A 27,365-nucleotide genomic window follows, 5' to 3' on the forward strand; every position below is an offset into this window, starting at 1 on the left:
TTCTGTGACATTGCCTCCCTTACTCTATCCGTCGTAAATCGGCTTGCCTGAATCTCTCGCTGTGGCCTTTCCTATCTGATCAGCCATATTAGTCTTTAGATGATCAGACAGCCATCCTCCAGCCCAGTGAGAATAAACTGCTTTACCATAATCCCTGTAAACATAGCCATAATCCCTCCCTGCGTCCCAGACAAATTAATCAATGGCTCACTGCTGAGTGTGTGTGATAAAGAGTAGGGCCTCCGCTGCTCTGGGATCAGTTGCTGTGTTTGAAGTGCCATGTTTTAGAGGTCTTTAATTCTGACCTCAGTTTTGTTGTTCCCTCTTGGTCCTGCAGGGAGATGTGGACACTACCACGGAGCTGCTGGACCAAGGAGCAGACCCCAACCTGAAGGACAATGCTGGCTGGACACCTCTGGTGAGGCAGCAGACAAATGCATGCACACACACTAACATCACACAATCCAGTCCGTGTGATACAGCCGTACACCGTCTTTCTCGTGCTGAAAAATCCCATCTAATTAATAATGTTTTATGTGCGCTAACCACTGCGGCATGGTGGCGCAGTGGTTAGCGCGGTCACCTCACAGCAAGAAGGTCCTGGGTTTGAGCCCCCGTGTCTGCATGAGTTTCCTCCGGAGGCTCCGGTTTCCTCCCACAGTCCAAAGACATGTAGGTCAGGTGAATGGGCCATACTAAATTGTCCCTAGGTATGAATGTGTGCATGTATGTGTCGGCCCTGTGATGGCCTGGCGACCTGTCCACGGTGTCTCCCCGCCTGCCGCCCAATGGCTGCTGGGATAGGCTCCAGCATCCCCGCGACCCTGAGAGCAGGATAAGCGGTTCAGGTAATGGATGGATGGATGGATGGGTGTTGTGAAGATGAAGCTAACCAATCATAAGGGGAAGACTAAGGAAGCGGATCAAGGAATGAAAACCAAAAATGAAACGAACGTTTTTTTTGTTCTTTATTCAAAGAAAGGTAATTTAACAGATTTTGTAACACACTGAAAATAGCCATTAGTTTGAAATCCTTAACACTGCTCCAGCTCATTCTTTTAAATCTGAACATTATACTGGGTTTCGGTGCAAACGTTACCCGAGGAGGGCATTAGAAGAGTAATGCCTTAGTCGCTTTCCTTTTCATCCCTTCTGCTCCATCTGTCTACCTGCTGAGCTTGGGAGGGCATTGCCTAGTTACGCTGCAGCCACGGCTCTTTAGAAACCGCTCTTCCTTTTATCTGCCTGTGCTCCTCATACGTGGAGTTGGATGTTTTCTCCGACATTCATTAGCATATCAGTGAAGGTGCAGGCCCACTAACAATACGATTCTGGTACCTCAAAAGTCTCTGTGTGGATGAACCAGCAGCCGTGGCTTGAATTGTCAAGGTTGGTTTGGTAACTAGTTCAAAACAAACATTTTTTTTTCATAGGATTTTATATATATATATAAAAATTGGTCTAAAGCAGGTCACATCATCAGGTGTGGAAAATGGGGATAACATATTCACAAAATGTGTCCAAACTTGCAAATGTTAATTGGAAGGTGTTTGTTCAGCAGAAGACAGTATGCAAAAAATATGTAGAAATGGGGGAAATTTGGATTTGTAGCTATTGCCTTTTAGAACTTGCATGGCTTGAGAAGGGACTTTTTTGTTTACCATGGTGTGGGGAGTTTGTAGAACTGTCCCTAAATGTGTCCACTAAGTCCCTTTTATATATCCATTATCCAAGCCGCTTATCCCAATTGGGGTCGTGGGGATGCTGGAGCCTATCCCAGCAGCCATTGGGCGGCAGTTGGGGAGACACCCTGGACAGGCTGCCAGTCCATCACAGTCCATCGCCTTTATATATTTGGTTGGTAAATGCCTCTCACTAGAGGCACGTGGAGAAAGGGTCATGTCTCTCATCATGCTGCGGTCTGGTTTAGATGGTAAAATGTTGGCTACAGTCGTAGAGTTATACTTAATACTACACTACCACACAGCCGTGCGCTGGATTCTGTGATTTTCCATTTAAATCGGGACACTTACTACAATTTCTGTATATTAGATCTTGTGCAAAAAATGTGCATCTGCGAGAGAGTGAGTATAAATTGCTTTTTTTCCCCCTGCTACCCACTGCTACAATAATCTGGCTCCCCCATATGGATCATTAATGTTTTATCTGCTGTCATGTAATCTAATTGAGGATATTAGGCGGTTTACAATGAGAGCAGCATGCCAAATTACAATGGGGAGATAATTTCTGAATCACTAGGCACTAGGGTTTTCTTAAAAAGAGTAACTAGGGCGTCCGGGTACCATGCCGGTCTATTCTGTTGCCTACCAACATGGGGATCGTCGGTTCGAATGCCCGTGTTACCTCCGGCTTGGTCAGGCGTCCCTACAGACGCAGTTGGCCGTGTCTGCGGGTGGGAAGCCAGATTTGGGTATGTGTCCTGGTCGCTGCACTAACGCCTCCTGTGGTCTGTCAGAGCGCCTGTCCGGGGGGAGGGCGAACTGGGGGGAATAGCGTGATCCTCCAACACTCTACGTCCCCCTAGCGTTCCTCACTGTCAGGTGAAAAGAAGCGGCTGGCAACTCCACATGTATCGGAGGAGGCATGTGGTAGTCTGCAGCCCTCCCCGGATCGGCAGAAGGGGTGGAGCAGCGACCGGGACGGCTCGGAAGAGTGGGGTAATTGTCCGGATACAATCGGGGAGAAAAAGGAGGAAGAAAAAATAAAATAAAAGAGTAACTGAACCCTAGACCAGTTAGTGAGTTTGTTGACATCCACATGTTAAAAAGCATGTAATGGTTACAGACCTGGCAGCCTGGTCTTGGTACTCTGATGTTAGCATAGTAGGTGGGATAAACACAGCTGCTTGCGTTGTCAGACAGACAGCCAGCACTAGCAACTGTCAGTAGTGGTGTCAGTGCTGGTCCTTTGGCACACCTACATCCAATAGACCCATTATTAAGACGGGGTTGATTGCCATTGTGTAGTTTTGTGTATCAAACTACCACAAAAAAAATATCCCGACTATGTTGCACGTTCTTCTTAAAACGGGCCGCTGATTCTCTCACTTGAAATCCTCAAACATCTGGAAACCGCTTAATGTCTGTGCATTAGCAGCTCTCTGAATGAGAGATCCCCAACCCCTGTACTCTGCGTAGCGTTTAATTTCACCAGCTGACAATCTGACATTTTCTAGTATTTACTCCATACATTTAGTGTGGCTGCGGAAGAACTCGCAGTCAAATTCTAAAACCAGCTGCCGGTATCATGTTCCCCTTTTCTCTGCCCCACAATTCCTAGAACTGCTGGCTTTTCCATCCGAACCCTGCTCCGTATTGACCGCCTGGTCATTAAAGGGAAACCTGAAGCTCGGTCATGGCCTATTGAGCCATAAAAGAATGTAGCACGTCTAAAATTTAAATCAAAATAAATTGCCATTCGTCTGTGACATTTGGAAATAACTATTGAATTTTAAAGGACGGCGGAAGACGCTGGAAAAGCCTCTTCCTCCAACATCATAGCTGAAAATGGTCGCAATTTCAGGGTTAGGGTTTTGCTTTTTGGAAGCTGGCAGGAAATGTCACAGAGTTGCTTTTGAGCCGAGATTATTAGAAATGATAGAAATCTGTAGCTGATTTTACCTACTCCCGGCATTTTAATGTTATGTCACCGCAAAATTGAAAATTCGCCCATAGGTGCGTACATCATGTCCAGCTGTAGCTCTTGGGTCACTCGTGATGAGATCCACCTTCCCTTTCACGGGTCGTGAGTGATTTTCTGTCATATGACTTATCGCTTTCATCAATTCTGCACTCATCCTCTCATACAGGGCTGAATCTGTGCTTGAAGAGAAGAACTCATTGCATTCTGTCTGGTACGGCTATAGCTAATAACCATGTGATATTTTGGCAATAAAGGCTTTTGAGCAACATGATTAGAATTACAACCTAAAACTTTGAGCCGCCACCTTTTCCCTCTTGTGATTCCCCTCTGCATCTCTTTTGCTGAAGAGGGTTGTGATCCTCCTAATGGCTGCAATCGGAAGTCGAATTTAGCTGGACCCATTTCACTTAATGGGTAACAGGAGAAAACCCTGAATACAGTGTAGGTGATGACGCTTGTTTATCCCGAGGTGAGGTGAGGTGTGAGGGAGGGAACGATGCTTAGAATGCACTTCAAGAACATACGGCTTTTCTCCTCCTCCTCCTCAGCATTGATTATGTTGGCAAGATGTGCACACAAAGCGGTTGTTGCGGTTCAAAGCAGTTATTAACCGTGACAACATTTAGGTAAAATTTGAATCATTATGGGCGGCACGTGGTGCAGTGGTTAGCGCAGTCGCCTCACAGCAAGAAGGTCCTGGGTTTGAGTCCCGGGGTGGTCTAAGCTTGGGGGTCATCCCGGGTCGCCTTCTGTGTGGATTTTGCATGTTCTCCCTGTGTCTGCGTGGGTTTCCTCCAGGGGGGGTCCGGTTTCCTCCCACAGTCCAAAGACATGTAGGTCAGGAGAATCGGCCATACTAAATTGTACCTAGTTGTGTGTGTGTATAGCCTGGCGACTGGTCCACGGTGTCTCCCCGCCTGCCGCCCAATGACTGCTGGGATCGGCTCCAGCATCCCCGCGACCCTGAGAGCAGGATAAGCAGTTTGGTTGAGGGATGGATGAATCATTATTTAACCAAGCAAAATATTTTGGTAGATATGGATAAGACTTTGCAAGGTTATGATCACAGTTATTGTAATAATGTTCTGAGATTTAGGGCGATGAATGTCTGACCAAAAGACCGCAGGGGTGGGGGGGGGGATCCTCTCTGGCAGTCCTATTGCTAGAAGATAAAGATGAAAACACGGTTCATTATGTTTGAACTAATAAACAAGAACATGTATCTAATTTAAAAAAAAAACTATTCAATTAAACATTTAAACAGTTCCCAATTGTTATACTCCACTCCCCACAAGGTAGAAATCCAGCGAAAACACAAAAGAAAAAAATATCAGCTCAGAAAGTACAATAGTGAGAGAAAGATGTTGGGAAAAGAGGATTTATCTGAATGGGCATGGTACATTATTTGCTTTAGTAGCGGCTTGGCTGCTCTACAGCAAGTTGAGCATCATCCTAATAGTTTTGTACACTCTGCGTACTGTCTGTCTCTGACCCTCTTTTTCATCACAGTGTTAAATCAGTGAGAAATTCTGGTACTGGTACTTTAGTCTGAGGGCAGTACACAGAAGCAGCATGTTTTAACCTTGTGAGAGCAAAATCTATCTAGAGACATTGCGACGGCTCGAGTAACCAATTTCAGTTCACGACTTTTTAAATTGTTTTGTTTATTTTTCTACCGCCATAGACAATTTGAAAGTTCCTGTGCCCAAAAAATAATGGGATTTCCCCCCTCCCCCCCAATTTTGTCCATGTTAACAGAATGGTCAATATTTTTGTAGCCTAAATTGCGCTACTTTTGTAGTAGCACTAATCCACAGATTTTTATTTCTTGTTCAAAGCCTTTTGAAACATTCCAGTGAATTGTTTTTGGACATTCAAAGTAGAAAGAGGCTATATGAGATGCAATAACTGGCAGCTTAGCTCTAAATATTAAAGTCATTCTCCTTTGGACGACCCTATTCAATACAGACACACGCTGCTCTGACTTCTCACACCACATGAAATGGAGGTGGCGTAGCACAAAAAGTAGCAACCTGTCTTGCCTCCCAACATTATTAGCCATTCAATGGACACACACATCTCAGCTCATCTCATCTCATCTTCAGCCGCTTTTCCGGGATGAGGTCAGGTTTTTTTTTTTTAAAGTTACTTTTTTCCCCAAAATACCCTCATGATGCACTTTATTTTTCGTTTCCTTCTCGTGCGTCCCATTTCTTAACCACCCCTGAAAACTGAAAAATACTAACCCAAATGCAAAAGAAATAGGTTCCAAATGAATTCTTCCACCATATTGTAATTCTGTTGTATGCTTCAAAAATATATAAAAAAAAAATTTTGGTCTTTTTATCTTTAATATGTTGTGAATATTGTGCACATTTATTGAAGTTGGGGCGGCACGGTGGGGCAGTGGTTAGCACGGTTGCCTCACAGCAAGAAGGTTCTGGGTTCGAGCCCCGGGGTAGTCCAACCTTGGTGGATCATCCCAGGTCGTCCTCTGTATGGAGTTTGCATGTTCTCCCCCATGTCTGCGTGGGTTTCCTCCCACAACCCAAAGACATGTAGGTCAGGTGAATTTGCCGTACTAAATTGTCCCTAGGTATGAATGTGCGCGTGTCGGCCCTGTGATGGCCTGGCGGCCTGTCCAGGGTGTCCCCTTGCCTGCCGTCCAATGACTGCTGGAATAGGCTCCAGCATCCCCGCAACCCTGAGAGCAGGATAAGCGGTTTGGATAATGGGTGGATGTATTGAACTTGTTGGTTGCACATTACATCGCTAGATGTGTGACATTTTGACTTAAGGTTTTTGTTGTTGTTTTTCTCTCTAGCATGAAGCATGTAACCTGGGTCACCTGGCGGTAGTGGAAGTTCTGGTGATGAGTGGCGCTTTGCTGAACACACCCGGCTACGAGAACGACTCCCCCCTGCACGATGCGGTGAGGAATGGTCGCCACGCCGTTGTTAAACTGCTGCTGCAGCATGGAGCCTCGCAGAACGTGATGTGAGTAGCTCAAAACCCCCGGAACATTCTTCTCCTATGCCAACCGTGTTTGCATGTTGAGTTTTTTCTTTTTTTAGATTTGTTTTGATAATATGTGACGGCTCAGCCTAAGTATATTTGTGGCTTGAATTTAAAGCAGCACTGGGCACCCTTTTGGATTTCGGCAATGTCTTTTACATCAGTGGTCGCAGAGACCATTGATGTTTTATCTTCTTAGCGTTGCATATTCATTTACAAGTCATAGCTCAAAAGACAGCTGCAGAAGAAGAGAGGAGGTGAAGTAAAATGGCTATAATTATATGTGTGCCATAAAGCATTCCCTATATTTCCCAGGAGGTTTGGTGTGCCAAATGCGTAGTGAAAACAAGGCTACTATAAGGAAATGTTGTGAACCTCGATTGTGTCATTCCCACATAACAATCACACTATTTGACCAAAATGAATTTAATAATGATGCATTAAAGCAAAAAAAGTTACCTGATGCCAATTTAAAGTTTACATTTTTTATGTTTGCAATATTTAGGTAAAAGGCGTATACGGTTAGAAATTTGACACATTCCCGAAAGTTACAAAAATCAAAAGAATTATTTATTAGTTTCTCAGAAACCATTTCCAAAGCACCTTCACAAACAACTACAACACAAACTATAAAAGAAGAAAAGATTAAAGGTTGGAGGGGGGAAAAATAAACACGAGACAGCTAGGTTAGAAAAGATGAGGTTTCAGGAGAGTTGAAGATGAGAGTGAAGAGGCTGAGTGCTTTTAAGTCTAGTGAGCATTGATGGCAGACAGGGAGAGGGGCTAGCTCTGAGGATCTCGGGCTGCAGTATTCTTTACAAGTGGGTTAAAAGGTTAGCTATTTACTCGGCCACCAGACCTTGCCTTGCCTTTTAGAGTATCAATAACTTACGGGTGATGGCTTGGCGGCCTGTCCAGGGTGTCTCCCCGCCTGCCGTCCAATGACTGCTGGGATAGGCTCCAGCATGCCCGCGACTCTGAGAGCAGGATAAGCGGTTCGGATAATGGATGGATGGATGGAGTAACTTATGGCTCATACATGTGGTGTTCTTTGAAGGACAATCCTATTTTTATTCTACCATGCTGTTCCCCCTCCTCATCCTTCCTCCCTGGTCCTTCAAGCCAAATGCTCCTATATCTTCAGACTTCATCAATTCTCAATGAGAGAGAGAAAGAGAGGACATGTTTACAGTGCCTTGCAAAAGTATTCAAACCCGTTGACAGTCATCACTAATTTCTGGATTATAAAAGATACTAACATCTGTTCCTGAACATGATTATTTTTGTGAACCCATAAGCTCTAACGGCATGTTACCAAAGCCAAAATAAGTTACGTTTTGCTGACTTGTTATGAATAAATTAAAAACTAAAATATAGTGCTTGCATAAGCATTCAACCCCCACATATCAGTACATTGTAGAGTACCATTTTGCTGCAATAACAGCCATGATTCTCTTGGGGTAAGTATGTAAAAGCTTTGCACATTCTTCTGGAGTAATTTTTGCCCATTCTTCTAGGCAGAATTTGTACAGGTCTTGCAGGTAGGTGGGATGGCGTCTCTGGACTGCGGTTTTCAGTCTGTGCCACAGATTTTCAATGGTGTTGAGGACTTTGACGTGGCCACTTCAGAACGTTCACCTTTTTGTTGCTGAGCCATGCCATTGGTGCTTTAGCCTTGGGCTTAGGATGATTGTCCTGCTGGAAGGTGAACCTTCTCCCAAGCTTCAGTTTTATGGCAGACTGCAACCAGTGGTGGATCTAGAGATTTTTTCCTGGGGTGGCAAAGGGGTGGCAAGACTGTGTCCCAGAGGTGGCAGCTGCCACCCCTTGCCACCCTGTAGATCCGCGCCTGTGAGGGGGGAGGGGGATTCTAAATCGGCGACTTCTGTTTGAGATGAGTTTGGCGCGGGTCTCATTGACCTTCACCATGCATGTACAAAAAATATACTTTAAAAACATATTATCTGATTTATAAATGGGGTGGCAACAGGGGTGGCAAGACTGTGTCCCAGAGGTGGCAGCTGCCACCCCTTGCCGCCCTGTATATCCGCCCCTGACTGCAACAGGTTTTCTTCCAATATTTCCCTGTATTTACCTCCATCCATTTTTTTCCTGAATTTGAACAAGGTTCCTGGTGCCTGCAGATGAAAAGTAACCCCATAGCATTATGCTGCCGCCGCCATGCTTCACTGTAGGGAGGGTGTTTTTTAGGGCATGAGCAGTGTTAGGTTTGCACAAGTTTTGGCCAAAAAGCTAAACTTTTGTCTCATCTGACCACAAAACCTTTACCCACGTCCTAACCGGGTCTCTCTCATGCATGGTAGCAAACTCCAAGTGTGCTTTTATATGCATAGTTTTGAGCAACGGCTTCTTTCTAACCACCCTCCCATACAGGCCAGATTTATGGAGAGCCTGTGATATGGGTGACTCATGCACATTTACTCCAGTTCCAGCCATTGACCTCTGGAGCTCCTTCAGAGTGATTGCAGGATCATCTGTGGCTTTCTTCACCAGCCCACGTCTTGCTCGGACACTTGGCATTGAGGGACGGCCTGTCCCACAAAGCATCTGGGTGGTGTGATACAGCTTGCACTTTCTGACAATGGATCCAACAGTGTTCCATGGGACATCCAAACACTTGGATATTGTTTTGTATCCCTTTCCCGCCTTCGGCATTTTAATCACCTTGTCTCTTACTTCAGTATTATGCTGCTTTGTCTTCATTTTCTGATGGAGCTCACACCCGGCTAATGAACTTTACAGAGAGTGCTTTTTATACCCATAAATGAGACCGTTACTTTAATGTCTTACAGGTGCACAAAATTATGTCCACTTGTGTTTACCTGAGTTTGTTTTAGGAATAATTTGTCATTTGGGTAAACTTGGAGCTTAAAAAGCGCAAGGGGTAGAATACTTATGCAAGCACTGTATTTTAGTTTTTGATTTATTAATAAAAAGTCAGCAAAACATAACTTAATTTGGCTTTGGGAACATGCTGTTTCGAGTTTATGGGTTCACAAAAATAATATTGTTCAGGAACAGATGTGTGAGTTCTTTTATTACCCAGAAATTAGTGATGACTGTCAAGGGGGTTGAATACTTTTGCAAGTTTTACAAGTTTTGTAAGTTTGTAAGTTACTCCCAGCAAGCATTTATTCTAAATTGGGGGTTTAATGTTTGAAAAACTGACACCTTTTAAATTATACCAGACAAGTACGAAGTAGTAGAATAAACATCTCAGAAAAAAATGGGGTTGAAGAAGCAAGCTGCGCTCCTGAACTGTCTCGTCCTAAAAAAAAGGATCGTTTTTGTCTAGTTAGATGAATTTGAGGTTTGAGGCATATTTTAATATATATTTTACCCACATTTGTCACCAGTACTTGTTTTACATACTAGATGGCTGACATTTAATCAGCTCAAGTTGTTTGCCCAAATAACCTACATATGTATCCTAAAGAATCAGTGTTCTTAGTGTCATGAAAGGTGTATTGCGTCTCTGCTAGTAAGTCTAAAGACCTACATGTTAGACCTCCACTTGGCAATACCTTTTCCTCTAACTAAATAGCAAATACTCTTTTCACATGTATTACCCTTGAAGCTGCACTTCTGAATGCACGACTTCAAACTCATTCTGAAACAAATTGAAGCGTCTTTTGGAGATGATCTTTTGCGCCGATGCGTGAGTTACTCAACGTGACTAGTGTAGACCAAGCTTTTTAAAATAAGGTTGAGTGACTGGGAATGTGAGATCAGCCAACTTCACCCAGGATAGACAACAAGCCAACAACCTTTCAGTTCCTATAGCTTTGGTTTAAGGAGCTTTTGGTCCTGTGTGTATGATTTTTGTTATTCTTGGGGTCATTACAATAAAATACCATTTAAAAAAAAATCAATTTAAACAGTGTAAATGGTTGCACAACAGCACACCCCTGTTTAGCTGCAGCAATGTCAAGAGGCGATTCTAGTATGGCACAATGATGATGTGAGATGCTGATAATTATGCACAGGTGGTCCGAGTAGGCAACGGAATAGACCGCCACGCCAACCGAATGCTCCCATATTTGCCTTTTCTTTTGATGCATAAATCTTACTTTGATATGAGGGGAAAACTAGCTCTCTCTCTCTCTCTCTCTCTCTCTCTCACTCACTCTCACACACACTTTTTTTTTAATTTATAGTATTTTTACTATAAATAGTAGTAGTATATAGTGGAGTAGTAATAGAAGAAAAAGCAGATGACCATTGCTCCCATTTGTTAATTCATTTGCCTGATTACATAGTGCTGTGCTGAATACTGGTCCACCCCTGAAATAAATCTTGTAAGGATCAGGTGTCCCAGGCGTTCTGCCAGACGTTCACAGTCAATCATTTGAAACAAGTTAACAGGTCTTCGTTTCGCCGTCCTCTGAAAGTGCAGTGGGCAGATAGATAGTTAGAGGAACATTGAGCGACACTGATTATTTTGAGTGGTCATTTAATTGCTGGCCACCTTAGAGTTGTTTGCCCCAGGGACAGGGTGGATGCATAACGGATAGTCCACGTTGGGGGAAGGGACGGTGATTAATCAGTATGATCGATAGACAGCTGGTCAGGGTCAACGTGTTGGACCGTTAACTCCCTCCCCATGTCCATTTTTTCATACCCATCGGCCCCTTCATTCTGTCCTCTCATCACTTTGATGGCTTCGGGTGCCAGAGCCTCGCCAGCTGTATAGTGACAGCAGCTTTAGACCTCTTGACCAGGCTGCTCATCTTCAAGGCAGAAAGAGGGCAGACTGGGATACGCTGTCACGACGCTGCAAGATGAATGAAATCGTTCTTCGTCACACACAATCAATTAATCCCTACAAACTAATGCACATAAGCACACACGTACACGGGCAAAGAACACAGTTGTCTTTTTTCGATTGCAAGTTATTGCCCTGAAGGCTAAGTTGTAGTGAGACACAGAGAGCTGCCAATGCCATTCCTAATGGACCGACTGGCACACATTACAGGGTCTGAGGCTCGATGTCCATTAGAGCCTCACTGTGGTTCATGTCATCTTTGAACTGAATGAAATATTATGTGTATTAGGGTTGAATGATCCGGTGTTTTTTTCTTTTTCTTCCTGCTTTAACCCCAATCAGTCACTGCCTATAGAATATTCCCATATAGCTGTATTGAAATTGAAATCTGCGTGTTAAGGCAAATTATCAAGAATACACATCAGATATTGTAGATAGAGTCATCTCAGCTAAGGCAGTCGCTTTATACTGTACGTTGCTATGTACAGCACAGTTTGTCCCAGATTATTGCTGTCAGTCACGTAAGCTTATGTATCTGATAAGTAGAGAATATGGGCATCCAATATCAAGCTTACAAAGTGCTTGTTGATAATATATGTAATGTCCACAAGAGTAAAGTAGACAGGTGAAATGGAGGCAATGTTCAGTGCTTTGGCTTTTATGAGACCTGTATTGGAGTTACTAAGTGCGCTACACAGCAAAATACTGTTGTTGTTTTTTGTTTTTTTTTTGTTGTTTTTTTAACATTTACGCTGTTCAGTTTAGAAATATGGGCATTACTCATATGACCATGGCTGTTCTTTATATAATACTGGCAGGAAAAGAACAAGGAGCTCTTCAGTAGGAATCCTCTCTGAAACTTTCTGAAATAATGAGAAATTGACCTCAGTGCAGGAGGTGCGAACTGAAAGGGATTGGAGACCGCAAGCTGGTGACAGGGGATAATGTATCTAGGCAGCATCAGATGGTGGCCTGTAGGATGACTTTGGAGATCAAGAAGAGGAAGAGAGTGGAGGCAGAGCCAAGGATCAAATGGAAGAAGTTGAAGAAGGAAGGCTTGTGCTGCAATCAGGAAGGAGTTAAGACAGGCACTGGGTGGTAGTGAAGAGTTGCCGGATGGCTGGGCAACCACTGCAGAAATAGTGAGGGAGACAGCTAGGAAGGTACTTGGTGTGTCATCAGGACAGAAGAAGGAAGACAAGGAGACTTGATGATGGAAGGAGGAAGTACAGCAACGTATATAGAGGAAGAGTTTGGCAAAGAAGAAGTGGGATAGTCAGAGAGATGAAGAAAGGAGACAGGAATACGAGGAGATGTGGTGTAAAGCGAAGACAGAAGTGGTGAACGAAAAGGCATATGGCATATGAGAGGTTGGACACTAAGGAAGGAGAAAAGGACTTGTACCGATTGGCTAGACAGAGGGAGCGAGTTGGGCAGGATGTGCAGCAGGTTAGGGTGATGAAGAATAGAGATGGAAATGTGCTGACAAGCAAGGAGCATGTGTTGAGAAGGTGGAAGGAGTACTTTGAGGGGCTGATGAATGAAGAAAATGAGAGAGAGAGAAGGTTGGATGATTTGAGGATAGGGAATCAGGAAGTGCAGTGGATTAGCAAGGAGGAAGTGAGGGCAGCTATGAAGAGGATAGAGTGGAAAGGCAGTTGGCCCAGATGGCATACGTGTGGAGGCATGGAGTTGTTTAGGAGAGATGGCAGTGGAGTTTTTAACTAGATTGTTTAACACAATCTTGGAAAGTGAGAGGATGAGTCTGAGGAGTGTAGAAGAAGCATTCGGTTACCAATTTTCAAGAATAAGGGTGATGTGCAGAACTGTAGTAACTACAGAGGTATATAGTTGATCAGCCACAGCATGAAGATATGGGAAAGAGTAGTGGAAGCTAGTAAGGTTGGACCTGAACATCCGAGTATTTGGATATTCGGGTCCAACCTTACTAACTTCTACTACTACTGTCTCTGAAGTACAGCAATATGCAAGACCAAATTTTTAACTCTCGTTATAAACTCAACTGCCTTAAGTTTCACAATGGACATATGGACCTCGGTGAGAATGGAGGTGTACATGGCTGTCACCTGTCACTTTATAACTCGGGAGTGGGAACTCTGTGCCTTCGTATTGGAAACCAAAGTAATAGAGGTGAGCCATGTTGATTACTACCTAAGCTTCGGAGCCCAAAAAATGATATTCGGGATAGACCTAGAAGCTAGGTTAAGAGGAGGGGTGATTATTAGTGAGCAGCAGTATGGTTTCATGCCATGAAAGAGCACTACATATGTGATTTGAGCGTGTTAATGGAGAAGTATAGAGAAGGTCAGAAGGACTTAAATTGTGTCTTTGTGGGTTTAGAGAAAGCATATGACAGGGTGCCGAGAGAGGAGGTGTGGTATTGTATGAGGAAGTCAGGAGTGGCAGAGAAGTTTGTAGGAGTGGTGCGGGATATGTATGAGGTAGTGTGGCAGTTGTGAGGAGTGCGGTTGGAATGACAGATGTGTTCAAGGTGGAGGTGGGATTACATCAAGGTTCAACTCTGAGCCCTTTCTTGTTTGGTGTGTGTGAAGGGGAGCTGAAGGTGTGGGGTAAGGAGGGTTGCTGTAGCCATGCCTCCTATTCCTTTTGGGTAAAAATGAGTTCATTTATCAACTTCGAAAACAATGGTGATGGACAGGTTGACGGACGAGATCAGGCAGGAGTCTCCATGGACTGATGTTCGTGGATGACATTGTGATCTGTAGCGAGAGTAGGGTGCAGGTTGAGGAGAGCCTGGAGAGGTGGAGGTATGCACTGGAGAGAAGAGGAATGAACGTCAGTAGGAGCAAGACAGAATACATAATATGTGAATGAGAGGGAGGGCAGCAGAATGGTGAGGATGCAAGGAGTAGAGGTGACGAAGGTGGATGAGTTCAAATACTTGGGGTCAACTGTTCAAAGCAATGGGGAGTGCGGAAGAGAGGTGAAGAAGAGAGTGCAGGTCGGGCGGAGTAAGCGGAGAAGAGTGTCAGGAGTGATTTGTGACAAGGGTACCAGCAAGAGTTAAAGGGAATGTTTACAAGATGGTTGTGAGACCAGCTATGTTGTATGGTTTGGAGACAGTGGCACTGATGAAAAGACAGGAGGCGGAGCTGGAGGTGGCAGAGTTGAAGATGCTAAGATTTTCGTTGGGAGTGACGAAGGACAGGATTAGGAACGAGTATATTAGAGGGACAGCTCAGGTTGGACGGTTTGGACATAAATCAAGAGAGGCAAGATTCAGATGGTTTGGACATGTGTGGAGGAGAGATGCTGAGTGTATTGGGAGAAGGATGCTGAATATGGAGCTGCCAGGAAAGAGGAAAAGTGGAAGGCCAAAGAGGAGGTTTATGGATGTGGTGAGGGAAGACATGCAGGTGGCTGGTGTGACAGACGAAGATGCAGAAGACAGGAAAAGATGGAAATGGAGGATTCGCTGTGGCGACCCCTAGCGAGTGCAGCTAAAAGTAGTAGTAGAACTCGACCTCCGTTGTCTTAACAGTTTCTTTTTGAAATTGCCCAGGTGGTGACTGCAACATGCCACCATCATAATAGCTTATAGACTGTTGCTCAGACGTGTGCGTACCTGCCTGGTCTGGTCTGTGGTTTGTCCACATTTGTTCCTACGCTCCAGATGAGGTCAAATTTGAAACTCGGATTCAAGTCAACACCAACCAAGAGGTCACTTCTTTCTTCTTTTTTTTTTTTCTTCAAATAACCTGTATTCTCAGTGCCCAGAACTAGATCTGATGTCAACAGGTACAGCACGGCAACTGCGAATATACGCGTAAACCCATCAGATGAAATATCGGTGGTTGTTGTACAGTGGACATTAATTGGAGAAATCCAGATGGTGGAAGATGGCCTGTATCTTTCAGAAAAAGGGTCCATTTAAACGTAAAGTGGTTAGTTTTTTAAATCGGCACAATAGTTATGCATCAGGATATATAGTCATACAGGTTTAGCGAATGATTGTCCATCTTCAAGTGCATAAGTCTTGCTCTGTGCACTGAGAGGGAGTCTGTGTGTGAATAGTTTGTGTGTAATATGTATGCATGCATGCAGTAGAGATGGAGGCATCCACCTTGTCAGTCCACATGACAATGGCACTTTCACGAGTCACTGTGACGGCGTTCCCACAGATGAATGCCTTGTCTCCCCCGCTGTGCACGCTTCCCTCGTTTCTGCTGTCATCCCCTCAGATATACACTCCGCTTATCAGTATCAGTCACACTTTGTGATGAGCTGGTCCTGTTATTGACAGATAATGTAGATCAATAAATAAAGGCGTATCTTTTTTTTTTTCATAAATAAGGGTTCATCTCTTTTGCAAAGGTGAAAGACAGTGTTTAGTGTGAACAAATGCTGGTGTGATACACTGCAGCCGCTTCATTTCCTATCCAACTCGAAGTTGATAAATGAACTCATTTTTACCCAAACGGGATAGGAGGCATGGCTACAGCAACCCTCCTGACCCCCACACCTTCAGCTCCCCTTCACACACACACACACACGCACACACACACACACAGGAAGATGCTTGTGAGAGAGGGTCTGACTTTGCCTCTTCTATACAATTTTCCATGCTCTATTATTTGTCTTAAGATATTCAGCTGGCGTACAGCTGCATAAACTAAAATGATGCTTTACCTCCTGTTCTTGTGTGTATGCGCACGCATTTCAGTGCAAGTGTCAGGGACGTTTTATGTTTGTTTGTGTGTATTTGCATGTGTGGGAGGGATATGAATCCAAATGAAATATTTTATGGACCAGTGGACCTATTAATTGTCCCCCAGGTGTTATCTTTGTTGACGCCCAATCTTTTAGAGACGACCTGCTGGGCTTGGTGCTTCTCCGCCCAACCCCCCCTCACATTCCTCCTATGCTTTTCTTCACCCCCCCCCCCCGTTTTCTCTTCCCCTCTCCTCAAGGTGACATTGGTCTTGCTTCACATATTAAAGGAACATGCCGACTTTTTGGCAGATGAGCTGTTTGATCAACATACCATTGTGTGATGAGAAGATTGGTAGCAGCTTCATATCTGGTGTGTCACTTCTTCGCAGTGGTGCTTTCTGGGTGATATTAAGCAAACCTGTAACCTCCATCAGTCTCACGAATCTTTTTCATTACACAAGAACAAGCTGATGGAAAAGATTATTTGATAAAAACTTGGTGTGTTTGTTCAATACTTTTAGCCATGTAATTGAGAAGATTTCTGCATCTCATTGTGGTTGTATAGCAGCTGCGAGACTTTGCATCTTATAAATACACAATTTCACGGTCCAAGAAAAAATGACCACATGTACAGGATGTGCATCAGAGGACAAAATACAAGAAGGCACACCACTTAAGATTCTTTGTAAATCAAATCTTTGCCTTCACAGTGCCCTGAAAATGTATTTGCCCCCTTCCTTATTTACTCTATTTTTATATATTTCACACTTGTTTCACATCATGCTACAAAATGTAGTATAGGATGAAGAGAACCGGAGTAAACACAAAATTCACTTTTAAATGTTAATTTTATTTATTTAAGGAAAAAGGTTATCCAGCACCAACTGACCAGGTGTGAAAAAGTAATTGCCGCCTTATGTCTTTATGCATGCTCAATAATCCAGGTAAGGAAAGCACCTTTGTTCACCTGATTCACCTTGCTGTAATTGCCACTTTAGTACCTCAATCAACCAATTAAGCAGATCTAATTCACCGTTGGATTTAATTAGAGCAGACACACCCAGGCTTGGTTACTGCCAGCCCTGTTGAATCTAAACACGACTTGTATAGAACCTTACCATCAATATTAAGTCCGCTCAATCGGTCTCAACAAGCAGCGGACTATGCCGCCATCAAAACAAATTCCGAAAGAGATGAGGAAAAAGCCATTTCTAAAGGTGTGTTTTAAACGAATGCGAAGTGAAATTTGCAAGCGGTGCGAATGCATGAAAATTCAATGGTAGGGGGCGAAGGGGCGGAGTTAATCACGCCGAAACTGGGGGCTTTGCGAAATGGGTGAAATGACCGTTCGCTTGAGCAAAAAAATGTTCAGCTCGAGCAAACATTTCGCCTGGCGAAAGCCACTCACCTTCAAGAAGCCCCTGACTGCAGCCTGCAGATCGGTGACGTGTTCAATGTCGGTGACGTGTTCGATGTGGGCTGTGATGTGTGCAACGTAGGCATCCTCAGGTTCACTGGTTTGTCAGGGGTACTTGCCTTCAAGTAGGGCTAGAAGCCACGCCCCCTTTACAGAAATCTCTTCAACAAGCTGATGAGGTGTCTGGTTGATAGCACCCAAACTGACTGTTGAGGCCGGGTCCAGTGGGACTTCCAAGCACAGCCACAGCACTGACTCTCTGTCGCTGATCCATGATCACAAGATAAGATTGCGAGATATGATGAACTTATATTACATTATAGTCATTTAGCAACTTACAATAAGTGCATCATTTAACGTAGGAAATCAGGAGAGCTACTAGTCATCAGAGGTCATAAGTGCATCTGAACAAGCATCTAAGAGCAAAACCAGTGCTAAAGTAAAAGCGCTAGAAAGAGATTTTTTTTGTTTTTTTAAATGAGTGAATACAATAAGTGCTAAGAACAAGTAACAGGGTAGTAGTTCTTGAAGAGGTGAGTTTTCAACCTGCGCCGAAAGATGGGCTGTGACTCCACTGTCCTGACATCAGTGGGGAGTTCATTCCACCACTGTGGGGCCAGGACAGCAAAGAGCTGTGACCAGGTCGATCGGCAGCAGGGGCCTCTGAGCGACGGGGCAACCAGGCATCCCGAGGCAGCAGAGCGAAGTGGTCGGGCGGGGGTGTAGGGCTTGACCATGGCCTGGAGATGGGAAGGAGCTGTTCCTTTCACTGCCCTGTAGGCTAGCACCGGAGTCTTAAACTGGATGCGAGCAGCTACTGGGAGCCAGTGTAGGGACATGAGAAGGGGAGTTGTGTGGGAGAACTTAGGGTGGTTGAACACCAGACAAGTTGCAGCTTTCTGAACAAGCTCCAGAGGTCTGATGGCCGACGCCGGGGCGCCAGCAAGGAGGGAGTTGGCGTTGTCCAGCCAGGAGATGACCAGAGCCTTTATGAGCACCTGTGCTGTCTCGTCGATGAGGAATGGGCGAATCCTCCTGATGTTATAGAGGAAAAATCTGCAGGAGCGAGCAACCGATGCAACGTTTGGTTGTCCAGGATCACACCCAAATTCCTCGCGGTCCGAGTTGGCGTCACCACGGTGTTGTCAATGGTGATGGCCAGGTCTCGGTGCGGGCAACCTTTCCTCGGGAGGAACATCAACTCTTCTTGAACTTATGACTTACTTTTTAGTGGTGATGTGTAGGTTGCGAACGAGTTGGTTCTGACTTCTTTAATTGGACAAGGGGAGCTGGCTCCCGTCAAGACGATTTTTTTTTCTTTGTAAATTAATACACGACAGAATAATAGGACGGTCCTATAACGTATTTGTTAAATACGATCCAGAAACTTCTCACTTTGGTCATATGTCCACGTTTTTTGTGTTGCTTCTTGTTCCCCACAAGTACTTGACAGTCTGTGTACCTATCATGTTTGGCCACTGGTTTGATTTAGAAAAATGCAGAGAACACTACTTTTCTGCTGACAGGAATCTACACGGAAAGCGGCCTGTGGACTACGCGATAACTCCAGAAATGCAAGACATTTTTCGGACTGCCTCTGAAGTATGCTGCCCGACTAGTGAGGCTCTTAGCCCTTCATCCAACTTCTCCACAGTAAGTCTTCACAAAGACTCCCTGCATCTCATTGTGTTAGTATAACAACTCTGTAACTTTGCATCTTGTACAAGTGACATGACCTATGAAACACCTAGACCACCTAGAAACTGCTCTTTGGTTGCACAATTTCACAAGCCAAGAAAAAGGACCACATGTACAGATGTAGGATCAGAATCTGTTTGTTGCAATGGGTCTGATTTCAAGGCACTGGGCTTTCTGTAGTAGGAGATGCACTCTCACCTGAAGGATCCTTACTTCCATAAAGTGATACTCCAGAGATGAACATGTGGGCTAGGACCAGTTTTGCCAGGTCAGAATACAGGCAAAGCAAGATAAGAGAATAATGATATATTTGTACAAGACAAAACTGGACAGAATGAGGTAAGATGGGACAGAGATAGTTGCACAAACATGAAGAACAGAAAAGGAAACTGCATATTGTTGGTTCTCACTACAGCTCCTCTTCTAATCATTATGAATTTTTAAAATGGACTGACAAGTTCTGTTTTTGGGAATTTTTTTTTCTTTCTGTAAAATGGTCTCATTGATCAGTGGGTTTCAATTCCAGGCCTTAGGTACCACCAGTACTGCTGGTTTTCTCTTCTACCAGGTAGTTCATTACATTCACCTACATTCACCTCCTGCTCTAAACACCCCCCCCCCCCCCCATTATACAAGTTGAATACATGACAGACTGGAAAACCAGCAGTACTCTAAATGGGGCGTTGTTCACTGCACAATGCGCGAGTGCGAGATTGCGAAGCATGAGCCATCTTGCTATGGACTGTATAACACTGTGTTCACTAACAATGGAGAAATCTTGTTGTAGGTCTTCACATATTTTTTTGGGGGGAGTTTGAAACTTTATTAAGTGGAAGCTTTAAAGTCTAGTGCAATAGCACACCTTACCATGTTTTAATGAACAGTGGTTCTGGTGGTAAATTACAGTGTTATTGATGCTTAGTGGTTTCATGCCACGAAAGAGCACTACAGATGCTTTGAGAATGTTGATTGAGAAGTATAGAGAAGGTCAGAAGGAGTTACATTGTGTCTTTGTGGATTTAGAGAAAGCATATGACAGGGTGCTGAGAGAGGAGGTGTGGTATTGTGTGAGGAAGTCGGGAGTCGCAGAGAAGTGTGTAGGAGTGGTACAGGATATGTATGAGGGAAGTGTAACAGTGGTGAGATGTGCAGTTGGAATGACAGATGGGTTCAAGGTGGAGGTGGGATTACATCAAGGATCGGCTCTGAGCCCTTTCTTGTTTGCAACGGTGATGGACAGGTTGACGGACGAAATCAGGCAGGAGTCTCCGTGGACTATGATGTTTGCGGATCTGTAGTGAGAGTAGGGTGCAGGTTGAGGAGAGCCTGAAGGGGTTGAGGTATGCACTCGAGAGAAAAGGAATGAAAGTCAGTAGGAGCAAGATGGAATACATAATACGTTAATGAGAGGGAGGACAGTGGAATGGTGAGGATGCAAGGAGTAGAGGTGACGAAGGTGGATGAGTTTAAATACTTGGGGTCAATAGTACAAAGTAATGGGGAGTGCAGTAGAGAGGTGAAGAAGAGAGTGCAGGCAGGGCGGAGTGGGTGGACAAGAGTGTCGGGAGTTATTTGCAACAGAAGGGTACCAGCAAGAGTTAAAGGGAAGGTTTACAAAATGGTAGTGAGACCAGCCATGTTGTATGGTTTGGAGACAGTGGCACTAGCGAAAAGACAGGAGGTTGAGTTGGAGACGCTAAGATTTTCGTTGGGAGTGACAAAGGACAGGATTAGGAACGAGTATATTAGAGGGACAGCTCAGGTTGGGCGGTTTGGAGACAAAGCAAGAGAGGCAAGATTGAGATGGTTTGGACATGTGTGGAGGAGAGATGCTGGGTATATTGGGAGAAGGATGCTGAATATGGAGCTGCCAGGGGAGAGGAAAAGAGGAAGGCCAAAGAGGAGGTTTATGGATGTGGTGAGAGAGGACATGCAGGTGGCTGGTGTGACAGAGGAAGATGCAGAGGACAGGAAGAAATGGAAACGGATGATCTGCTGTGGCGACCCCTAATGGGAGCAGCTTTAAGTAGTAGTAGTAGTAGATTGATGCTTAGCGCAGTGAAATTTTGTGAAAGCTAGAAGCAGGCTAAGTCCATTAGCCAGGGCGCAATAATGCTACAAACAGAGATTGTTAAAGGTGTTGGGCAAAGAAGTTGTTAGTCCTCGCTTAATAAGGTCAAATTTGCACACAGTTCGGTTATGAAAGAGTAGGGCAACTGCTTTCCAAAACAGCAGTCACTGACCCCCATCACCGCACTGGAAAAACTAGTTGTTTACTGTGCAGCACATTTTGGAGTCTTGTTGTAGTCCACACAGTGAGTTGCTAAAAAAAAAAAAAAAAAAAAAAACAAGGTTAAACGCTAAGATGACATAATGCTTCTGCTGCTGCAAGTGAATCCCTGTGTCATGTACTGCCAACATTTAATAACAGCTTGGCTTTTCTGTTTGGTCATTCATTGTGGTACAACTTGTATTATTGTTGCATTCATTGCAATATTGGTTTACTTAGTAAACAAATTCCTTACCAGCAGTTCCATCAAGATAAGTCTGCATGGTATCCTCAAACGCAATGCTTACCCTCGAAATTGCCACACAACTAATTTGCATTCAGTTTGGCCCATTACACTGAACACTATACTGCTAGGTATAGTAATGCTTCTTGGTGTTTCCTTATGTTTACTGGCACATTGTAAATGTTATATTTTTCTGATATAATGTCAGATTGTATTCTCATGTCCTGTTCTAGGCAAACAGTGGTGTGACAAGGGATGAGCAGGTGGTTATTTTGACCAGTAAACTATCCCAGCCCCAGCAGAAGCAACTGACCAAATTGTGCCAGCAACTGGGAGGGAAGATGGTCAACACCTTCTCTGACGCAGGTACGGTGCTTGTCTGGGGGAACTTCTTAGGCAGTTCAAATTTTTCAGCGCCTTATTAATGTCATCTTTAATGGCTTGGGCAGGTTAACTTGTCATTTTGTTTTAACTTAGAAAGCATGGATTCTTACCAGGGTTGGGAGTTTTACAGCAGCGACCATCTCAGTGCTTTTCCGTTTAGATCATGTAAGCTTGTACATACCACCAGCCACACTGTGGTATCCATCCATCACTTGAGGAAGTCCTGTTTTATTTAAATATCCATCTGGCTGTTTGAAATAGTGAGGTTTGTAAGTATTTTTTTCTAATTTACATTTGGCTTGACCTGTTGAGGAAGGGTATTTCTCTGCCATTTTGTGTGTTTGATTTTAAGAACAAACAGAATTTCTACCTCAACGATTGTATTTGTGATCTTGCCAGTTCTCACCAAAACAGATTTTACCATCTTAAATTGACCTTTTTGAATAGCAGTGTCTGATGGAAGGTACACAGAGCTTCGGCAGTAACTAGCAGGTGACAAATTTAATGGGAAAACCTGAATGCTTCACCCATACAGTGATGGGTTCTGGGGGCTCTGTTATGCTGTGGGGGGCATTTCCCTGGCATGGGTTAGGTCCACTTGTCCCCTTAGAGGGAATGGTCACTGCAAATCAAATCAAACAACTAAGTTATTCTGAGATCACCTTTATCCTATGATGAGACATTTCTCTCCTTATGGGAGTGGTCTCTTCGAGGATCACAATGCCCTCATCCACAGTGCCTAACGGATCACTGGATGATTTGACGAGTATGAAAATAAATGCTATGGCCTTCGCAGTCTCTAGATCTCAGCCCATTTGAACACCTATGGGAGATTTTGGACCGATGTGGTAGACGGCGCTCTCCACCACCATTCTCAAAACAGCAAATGAGGGAATATCTTTTGGAAGAATGATGTTCCGTCCCTCCAGCAGACTTCAGAGACTTGTAGAATCTGTGACAAGGAGCATTGAAGCTGTTCAGGAGGATGAGCAAAAACATTACGACCACTCACAGGTGAACCAAATAACGTTTATCATCTCCGAACTAGGGCACATATTAAGGTCTGGGTAGATTAGATGGTAAGCGAACAATCAGTTCTTGTAGTCAACGTGTTGGATGCAGGAGAAATGGGCAGGAGTAAAGACCTGAGTGACTTTGACAAGGGCCAAATTGTTATGGCCAGATGACTGTGTCAGTGTATCTCTGAAACGGCAAGGCTTGTTGGGCTGCTACCGGTCAGCAATGGTGAGTATCTACCAACAGTGGAGAGGAGGGACAAACCACAAACCGGCGACAGGGTGTTGGGCACCCAAGGCTCATCAATGCACGAGGACAATGAATGCTATCCCATCTGTATATGGGGCTGCGTAGCTGAAAACCGGTCAGAGTTCCCATTATGACCCCCGTCCACCGTTGAAAGCTTCTACAAATGGGCACTTGAGTGTCAGAACTGGACCATCGAGCAATGGAAGAAGGTGGCCTGGTCTGATTAATCATGTATTCTTTTAGATCATGTGGACAGCCGGGTGCATGTGAATATATTACCTGGGGAAGAGGTGGCACCAGGATGCACTATGGGAAGAGTGAAAGCCGGCGGAGGCAGTGAGATGATCTGGGCAATGTTTTGCTTGGAAACCCTGGGTCCGGCCTTTCATGTGGACGTCAAGTTGATTACCACTAAAGCTTCGGAGCCCAAAAAAAAAAGTATTCGGGACAGCCCTAGAAGCTAGTAATGGCTTTTGGAACAGAGAAGAGTGGAATGCATAGTAATGGAGGTGTTTTTTTTTTTCATAAACTGTTTGAAATTGCCATCAGTGATGAGCCAATGGAAGTGTTTCTCAACAGTATTCAAAGTCTGACCAGAGGGGGTAGAAACTGATGGTTTCAGAGAAGCGTTGGCTTTTTCAACTAAAGGCAAAACAAATCCACAAATTAGGCGGTAGCAAAAATCATTTCGCACTTGTCAGCCACCATGGCTTACTGACTTAAGAGGCAATAAGCTTGTATTTAATTTTTGAATTCTGTCTTTGTCTGACGCCTTTTATGATTTATGCTGTTTTTGGCCAGGTGTAGTACTTATGGAAAAACAGAGACAATTTCATTAAGTCTTCAATAATATTTCCTTCTAAAAATCATGGTTAATTTAGAGGGATTTTTTTTCTCTTCTATAAAAAAAATGAGCTATGTCCAGGTTATATTGCCATTTCCCATCAGAAACATTTTAGGGAAAGCCCCCCCCCCCACTCCTTTTTTTTTTCTTCCCAATTGTATTTGGCCAATTAACCTACTCTTCACATCCGGCTTCCCACCCGCAGACGCGGCCAATTGTGTCTGTAGAGACGCTCGACCAAGCTGGGGGTAACACGGGGATTCGAACCGCTGACCCCCATGTTGGTAGGCAACGGAATTTAGGGAAAGCTTTGATCGATTTCTTTCGATGGTGAGATCCCTCCCATTCATGCTTTGTAAGCGGTTTGCGAACCATGGCTTTTGGAGTTGGATGCAACCAAGAAGATGTCAGGAAACTCCTCCAGGAACAGCTGAACTTCATGTGGGTTAATCACAGTCACTTTAATTGAGGGCAAGTGTATAATAACTACTTAAGATGCGTTTGGATGTGATTGATTAATTATGAACACAGCCACAACCCCAATTATAAAATCTGTGCACACTTATGCACAGGGGCCCAGTGGTTAGCACTGTTGCCTCACAGCAAGATGGTCCTGGGTTCGAATCCCAGGCTGTTTGAACTCCTACCCTCTGGCAAGTGCTACAGAGCAATGTGTACCATAATCACCAGACATAGGAACAGTTTTATCCACAGGCCATCTCTCTCATGAACACTTAACAGCATGGTGCAATAATGGACACTTATTATGTAAATAGGACACTTTGTAAATTGCCCCCTCTGGTCAAGATCTCTCACTTGAATATCTATGATGTACACTACCTTTCTTTGAACCAATACAATACAAATGTACGATTGTAAATACACACAAATCTGCTCTATACTGGTTACAAATTGTTATTATAACATAAGTATATAATATAGTCGGCGTCTCTCATGTCCAAGGAGCCATTACAAGAGATAGAAAAAAAACTCTTGGAGCCATTCGCTAAAGCCTTGATTAATGTGGTGATCAGGTCGCAACGCTGGTCCACACTGCTTGGCCTGGGAGGATCTAGTTCCATGGCAACACAAGAGTGAAGACGATGGGATCCGCCACAGGTTGCACCCAAGTGATGGTCGGATTGGGAGTCCGGACTGCCCACTTGTTAGGCACTTACGAGCCAGGGATGTGTGGGATTTTTATAACCGCCAGTCCGCGGTTCCGTTAGGCTTTAGTCAGCTGATTGCTGCCCAGGTTACGCCAACTCCACAAATGAAGTCCGGTCAATACCGCGAGGAGGGGCCTATCCGGGGTTTGTCATGCATGCATGCAGTTTGTCATGCATGCAGCCTGAACCTTTCAGCCTACATCACATGACGCTTCAGCAACCCATAATACAGTATATAATGGATATAATATAATATATTATATAATGGATAAATATGTAGTATATATTTTAGTATATCATATTAGTATATAATATATAAGTAATAAAATATAATATATAACCATGATAATTTATTATTCAGCCATAGCAAAACTCTATAGTTGTGACATACCTGTTGTGCATATATACTTACCTCCAGTATTCTATTTGTTATTCCATTTATTTAGTTTTTTTTTACTCCGGCTGATATAAGCCGGAGTAAAATTTGTCGTATGCACAAGCACACTTGGCAAATAAAGTTGATTCTGATTAAGATTAGATGCCTTAAAATATGCCCGTCCTCAGGCCAGATCAAGGCAATGACAGGAACATCCTATCAGGATGCGTCCTCATCCGAGGATAGTAAAGAAGAGTATATAAACGACATATTTCTCTGGTATAGTACAGAATATTTTTTCTCTTATTTTTCTAAGTAATTTACCTTTTTAATGCACAGACTGGAGAAAGGTTGAGCGCCATTCATTGAACTGTTTGCCTTGGAGAAGGAAAAGGTGGTATTTGTACATCACTGTTGAAATATTTCTTCATGAATATTTCTACATGAAAGAGGTCATGGATGTGTCAGTGAAAATAGCTTGGTCTGTTCGGGCAAGATCTCTTCAAAGACGACTGTTTCATGCGTATCTAGAGAAGGTTGACTGCAACCATACTGACCTCTTGCCACACACTGATGTCAGATGGCTGAGTAGAGGCAAATTCTTGCTGAAATCTTGAGAGCGCCTACTGGAGATAAGGGAATTTCTCCTTGGCACTAAACATGCTGAATACAAACAACTTTATGATTATCAGTGGCTGGCAGATTTGTGCCTCCCCCTTTTTTTCCCTCCCCAATCATACCTGGCTAATTAAACCACTCTTCTGAGCCATCCTGGTCGCTGCTCCACCCCCTCTGCTGATCCAGTACTGCATGCCTCCTCTGATACATGTGGAGTCACCAGCCGCTTCTTTTCACCTGACAGTGAAAAGTTTCGCCGCGGGGACGTAGCATGTGGGAGGATCACGCTATTCCCCCCAGTCCCCCCCCCACCGGAACAGGCACCCCAACTGACCAGAGAAGGAACGTGTGCAACTTAGCAGTGCGCACTACAGAGCAGATTGTCAAAGTCTGACTGACCGCTTTCAAGAGTTTGCTTTACTCGAGCAGATCGCTACTGTCATGTGCTTTCCATTTGGAGAAGACACTGACAGCTGTTTCCGGCTTCTGCCTTCATGAGATTTGGCTTTGTTATTCTTTTACTCTCTCTTCTCTATATTCTGCCCTAACCTCTTCATTTGTCGTACTGATTTTGCTATTTTTTTGTGCTTAGGTCACTTATCACTAGATTCTCTAGTTTTCTTTCTCAAACAACTCGTGTTAGTGCGCAGCCTTTCATTCCTAGTTTGTTGCTGAAAGCGGACGGCATTCACCCTACTGGGGACGACGTCGCTTATTTGTCTAGCAATATAGATAGCTGTCTATGTGTAGTTTGACACTAGGGACTTATGATTCAGCAGGTTGCAGATGATTAGAGAACCTGCTAGGTTTAAACCTAGTGCGGATGTAGAGTCAACTAGTTTAGTTAATATGTTTACTCAGGGTATAGTACATATTTTTTTTCTCTTATGTTTCTAAGTGCTCATTGATTATTAGACTGAC

At 44.0% G+C, this 27,365-nt stretch overlaps 1 protein-coding gene across 1 annotated transcript in view; it reads left to right on the forward strand.

Annotated features, from left to right (window-relative positions):
• The window catches only part of bard1 (BRCA1 associated RING domain 1), a 56,189-nt gene that overhangs the window by 6,478 nt on the left and 22,346 nt on the right, over positions 1-27,365 (forward strand). Inside the window, exons 5-8 of the mRNA XM_056288935.1 lie at positions 338-418; positions 6,488-6,660; positions 19,103-19,229; positions 22,021-22,153. Of these exons, the coding sequence (XP_056144910.1) occupies positions 338-418; positions 6,488-6,660; positions 19,103-19,229; positions 22,021-22,153 (514 nt within the window). The remainder of the gene's footprint in view (positions 1-337; positions 419-6,487; positions 6,661-19,102; positions 19,230-22,020; positions 22,154-27,365) is intronic.

Source organism: Lampris incognitus, chromosome 11 (genome assembly GCF_029633865.1).
Source record: "Lampris incognitus isolate fLamInc1 chromosome 11, fLamInc1.hap2, whole genome shotgun sequence".
In the NCBI taxonomy this organism is placed as follows: Eukaryota; Metazoa; Chordata; class Actinopteri; order Lampriformes; family Lampridae; genus Lampris; species Lampris incognitus.